Source organism: Apaloderma vittatum, unplaced genomic scaffold (assembly GCF_000703405.1).
Source record: "Apaloderma vittatum isolate BGI_N311 unplaced genomic scaffold, ASM70340v1 scaffold9398, whole genome shotgun sequence".
NCBI lineage: Eukaryota > Metazoa > Chordata > Aves > Trogoniformes > Trogonidae > Apaloderma > Apaloderma vittatum.
The window spans coordinates 1-5,271 of record NW_009732391.1 but is presented as its reverse complement, the minus strand read 5'-3'; the positions used below and the strand labels follow the sequence as shown (position 1 = coordinate 5,271).

The following is a 5,271-nucleotide window of genomic DNA, read 5'->3' as shown; positions in this document are numbered from 1 at the left end:
CGGAAGAGAGATAAAACTGTATGTGGCAAAGTGCACTTAAGTGCTTAAATTGTGGACTCAGAAGTCCTGGAATGCTTCACACCCAAGTCTTTAAGGATGAACATAAAGCAGACTTTATAAGGAAGCCTGCGGAATTTATTTCAGGAAACAATTTCTAGAACTTATTTAAACTGACTAGACACAAGGTAGTGAGGTTTTTCCCTTATTGCTCTGCACAAGCAAAAAGAGCCAGACAGAAGAACGCTGCAACTAGGATCACTTAAAGAAAAAAAAAGTTGGAGAGACAGCTTCTCTTTAAAATATTTAACTCTGCTTTGGCCCCAAGCAAGTAGACTTTCTGAAAGCTAGCGTCAACTTGCTACATGCTACTGTGTTTCAGGAAGTTACGTTTTTGTTTCTGTTTTTGTTTCTGTTTCTCTGAAACTCATTGGAAAGGTTCCTCTACATGAAACTACAAAAATATAAGCCAGTGAAGTTCACGTAGCGGGTTTAGCAGCATCAGTGCAACCTGTTCCTAACAAATTTCCATACATCTTCGAGTGTGCATATACAACTTGTCTGTATACAGACATGCTAACAAGTGGCAGGTGGCCGGTTTTGTTAACAGGAGACAAGCCTTTGTGCTTAGAACACCACCATGACTCTTGACTCTTAAGTGCAAGTGTGAGCAAAATCCCTTAGGCATGCCTACAGGTTGATGCTCATATTCCAAATGGGAGAAAGAAACCAATTTCAGTCCAGAAGCTGTCCATTAGTTTGAAAGTAGTAAACATATCTAAGCTCTGCTCCAATACAGCTACTTTCCACCTGTAAGCTCCAGAGATAATACCACTTCCTTTCCACATAACAATGTTGAGGACACAAACATGCTAGAGATCATGAAGTACCCTAGAAAAAGGGACCAGAGAAGTACTGATATCAAAGAAAATGTTTACCTTACTGTATTTCTTGCAACACTACCAAAATCTCACTTTCAGATGAGATTTAAAATAACAGTTTAAAATTGGTTCTACTCAGCTGCAAAAATATATGGATGTAATTACACAATTACCTGCAGAGCTTGAATTTTACGAGCCTCTTCTTGCTGAATAGTGTTGGCCATACTCCCCTTCATCTCATCCAGTATAGAATATAGGCCATCAAATTCTTCATCCAACTCACTGATTACATTGGAAGAGTTTACCTGTAAAGACAATTGAAATTGCTGCAGTTTGTACTGGAAACATAGCAGAATAATCTTTTAGAATGAAAGTCTCATTGTTTGCCCAAATATACTTTGCTTTGACCACCAGATATCTTGTCGCTGCTCCTCACCTTATCGAAAACAAAAAAACATTAGGAACAATGGTCACATCCTAAGCAGACTTTACACCAGGACACTGCAGAATGAAATCCGTGAAAACTCCATGATATACAAATTTGCACAGAACCGACATACTTGACAATTTTATTCCATGCCAAAAGGCCTTGATTTCCCTCTCACCGCTGTATATGGATTGCTAGATATTCGTAAGGAGGTAGTTCTCCAGTACCATCTAAAATGGTTTCATTTAAACTGCACTCATGAAGCCAGCTTAATGTTCTGATGGATTACTTCCATTTCTGCCATTAAGTTGGCTTAGGGTTTATTGATATGCTAAAGAAATATAAACTTCATCCCAGTGCAGGTGCTCTAAAAATTAGGTCTAGTGTCCAACTTAAGCCCAAAAATTTGCAACTAATGAAAAGAGAAAAAGCAAAGAATTTTTTCTCAGTTATGAGGATGGTCTCATTTTTCCCAGTCTGTCAGGCAGACCAAGCAGTCCACCTAACACAAATTTGAGATCTTGCATTAAAATTCAAATTCTCTCTTCTACACAAATTAAATGCTATGATAGCTTTTCACATGAGAAGCAAAACCATACCTTTCTACTAGAGACAGACCTACCAAATATTTTTTATATTTTTATATTCATATTTTTTTAATCTGGTTTCAACAAGAAGATATATTTTAAACTTAATTCTTATAGTACACCCTTTACATACTACCCAAACAGTTTGCTCCCCTCTCAGCTACAGCCTACAAGGCTTATTATATATACCTGAACATTTTTTATTGTATGGTTCAGCATGTCAATGAAGTTGTGAATTTCATCATTTTTGTTCGCTAGAGTAGAGACAATCCTTTGCAGAGTCTCCTAGAATTACAAAAACAAGTGAGAGAAGTTGTAAAAGAACCTTGTAATTTTTTTAACCATCACCATTTCAACATACATGAAAAAAAAAAAGTAAAACCTGTCTTAACCATAATTAAGACATTATTAGTCGGTTGTACTTAGAATTTCAAGCTGCTCAGCCTAACATTACTTGACAACATTTAGGAAATTAAGGCAAAGGGAACTAATAAGCACATCTTAAAAACAGTCAGACCACCAAAAATATGTTGCAGAGGTCCCTCCCATAAGTAATTTCTTAATAACCATTTACGACTTGTTTGCTAAAAAGCAAGAAAAATATTTTATCCATTCGCAACATCCACAGCAAACCTCAACATTATGTCCCATAGTCTAAGGAATCTCTCGGTTACCCTAAGGATGCTCACACATTCCTCAGTTTTCAACAAACTTGAAGTGATGTATTTATCGGTATTTCAGCCCGCTGTCTGTTCGCATTGCATCTACACTCACAAAGTTAAACCACTAGCAAAGAAAAGTGAAATTTTCCTGCTTTTACCACAGGCATTGTGATGATGGTGTTACGTAAAGATACTAAGGACCAGCCAGCAAGGACTGAAATTAGGACTCTGAGTAAGAGAAACAAGAACAGATTGGTTTCTTTTAGAAACAAAGAGCATAGCAAGTCTTGATTGATTCAACACAGAATCTTTTCATTGTCTGTTTAAAACTGAGCGTGTTTAAAGACAATTTTGGGCACATTAGAATGGCAGATGAAATGCCATTGTCCAGCCACCGCTGTCCAACCAGCTGCTTCTGCATTCACTACTGATCAGAGGCAATTGTTTTTGCATGTCAGCCCACAGTTAAGCCTTAGATCCTATAAACATAACTGTCAATTTGGATGAACGAGAAAACTCCCAATCCTCTTTCAGCTAGGATTTTAGGGCCTACTTACACAAGGGGGAAAAAAAAAAGTATTCTCATGAACAGTAGTGAACAATGGTTTGGAGATTTACAGCTACATACAATATAAAAGAAAAGATCTACCTGTGAGGAACGTTTAGAAAGCCTTTATGCAGCCAAACATATGGCAGGAACTGGAAGGTAGCTGTCACATAAGGCTTCCCCCTACATCTAAAGTTGAAGTCAATTGATCAAACACAGATCAGTAGAGTTCTTTGTAACTAAGCCACCAACTTCTCCAAACAGAAATTCCACCAGGTTTGGTCAAGCTCAAACAAGTTTAAACACCTTCAACAAACACATATTGAAGAGGCCTAAAAATATCCACTACGAGCAGACAGAATTTTTCTCAAACGTCAGTGCACAAGCCACCAGAATAGGAAGTCAGCTTTTAGGAATCACTAACATATAACGTTTTCTAACACAATTTTCTAATCACCAATAGGTAATAAAAAGAGTTTTTTCCCAAACATATCAAGGCACATGCCAAATTCAAAACACTGCACTGCTGTGTTCCTTTAACAGGAATTTCTGAAAAGTCACTATACTTCCTTGTAACAGAGAGGGTGATAGAAAAAATTCCAACGCAAACAGTAGAAGAGGCTTAGATTCTAAGTTACTTCATAGAAGAACTACAACAGCACTAAGCTCAGTAAAGCTTCTTGTTTTTTCTACACTGGAGGAAATTTAAATCTATTGCCTGCTGATGGATGTGGTATCTCATAGAATCTCATTACAAATAATTTTGGTGTAGTTTCCTCTCAGCCTAGCATGGGTTAAATGAGGTCAGTTTTGAATTTATTTTCTAAACATTATGGCATGTTTGTCACATATTAGCAAGCTTCATACTCAATTTTTATGCCCTGCTCTTCTGTGAATCTAATATACTCTTTGCAGTAAAAAAATAAAATACGCATGGCATTTGTAAAGCAACAATGTGGATAAAAATGGATGAACATAAAAGGATATGAGAAAAGACAGAAAGCCTTGCAACATGTGGTGGCTTGCAGTCTTTTCAGAAGCGTAACAGTAGACAATATATCCTTCTTTGAATAGCTAGTAACTAACATCACATAGCACCTGTTGAAACAGATGGGCACCTCATGAAAGAGTACACTCATGAAAGAGTAAACTTTGATAAATTAAACAAGTTCTGTTTAAGAAGCAAATTATCAACCTGATCAAGATCATACTAAAGTCTTATGACATGACTGAACGCAGAGCAGTTTCTGTAGCAGCCTCAGGCCTAGGGGTAAAATCCTGTGTCATACTAACCTTCACGTGCAGTTTGAATTTCAAACAGGAGGGCATATTCAGCCTTGGTTAATTTAACCTTCTGCACTTTTCCATACACTGAAGTTGCTAGAGTCTGAAGGAGTACTTAAGACAATACAGGTGGCAACAGCAAATCAACAAAGTATTGTAAAACACATGATTAGCTACAATTTTACTCCTGCATTCAGAACCTCTAAGCAGCACTGAAATTCAAATATGATAAAGGGTATTACGCAGAAACTTCCACCTAGAGCATCCACAACAAATGCAGCCCTTATTTACTCGGAGTGACTAATCCCACATAAAGCAGGCAAAGAGAAAGAGACTCAAATTCACACAGTATCTACCAGAAGCGCGCTTTATGGACATTTCACTTTCCAAAGTACAGATGAGTAAGAAATGGCAGTGTACAAATGCTGAAGGAAAACTGAGAAATGTCTGTGATCTGTAAATTTAAAGGCATTAATACCGCTAGCCACCAAAACCCTACTCACAAACCCGTTTCCAAGTTAAGGAAAGCACAGTCTTCACAGAGACAGTAACAGAAGCCCTCTTGAAAGCCAAAAGGCTGAGTCAGAACTTTTTGCAGAGTATCATTTTTAGAAAGCGCAGCACTTGGCCAGGCACATCTCTCTCCTCAGTGATTTAGGGAGAAGCCAAGTAAGGGAACGTTTTTTGCGCACCAGCCATAGGAAAAATAAATAAATAAACAACCAAAGAAACACACCCCCCCCAAAAATGCTTTTATTAATTAGTTCCCTTCAACACAGGATTACATCAGCGGGAAACAGAAGGGCCTGTGCAAGCACCGTAATTACTCCTGACAGGAACACACAGCACGGAAGCGGTCTGCACCAGAGCCCCGCTTCATTAAGAC

At 37.9% G+C, this 5,271-nt stretch overlaps 1 protein-coding gene across 1 annotated transcript in view; it reads right to left on the bottom strand.

The window, feature by feature from the left end:
* LOC104278509 (FSD1-like protein) overlaps window positions 1-2,177 on the bottom strand; it is a gene marked incomplete at both ends in the record, with an annotated part of 5,309 nt that extends 3,132 nt beyond the window's left edge. Inside the window, 2 exons of the mRNA XM_009875511.1 lie at window positions 1,052-1,183; window positions 2,082-2,177. Of these exons, the coding sequence (XP_009873813.1) occupies window positions 1,052-1,183; window positions 2,082-2,177 (228 nt within the window). The remainder of the gene's footprint in view (window positions 1-1,051; window positions 1,184-2,081) is intronic.
* Window positions 2,178-5,271: the final 3,094 nt, after the last annotated feature.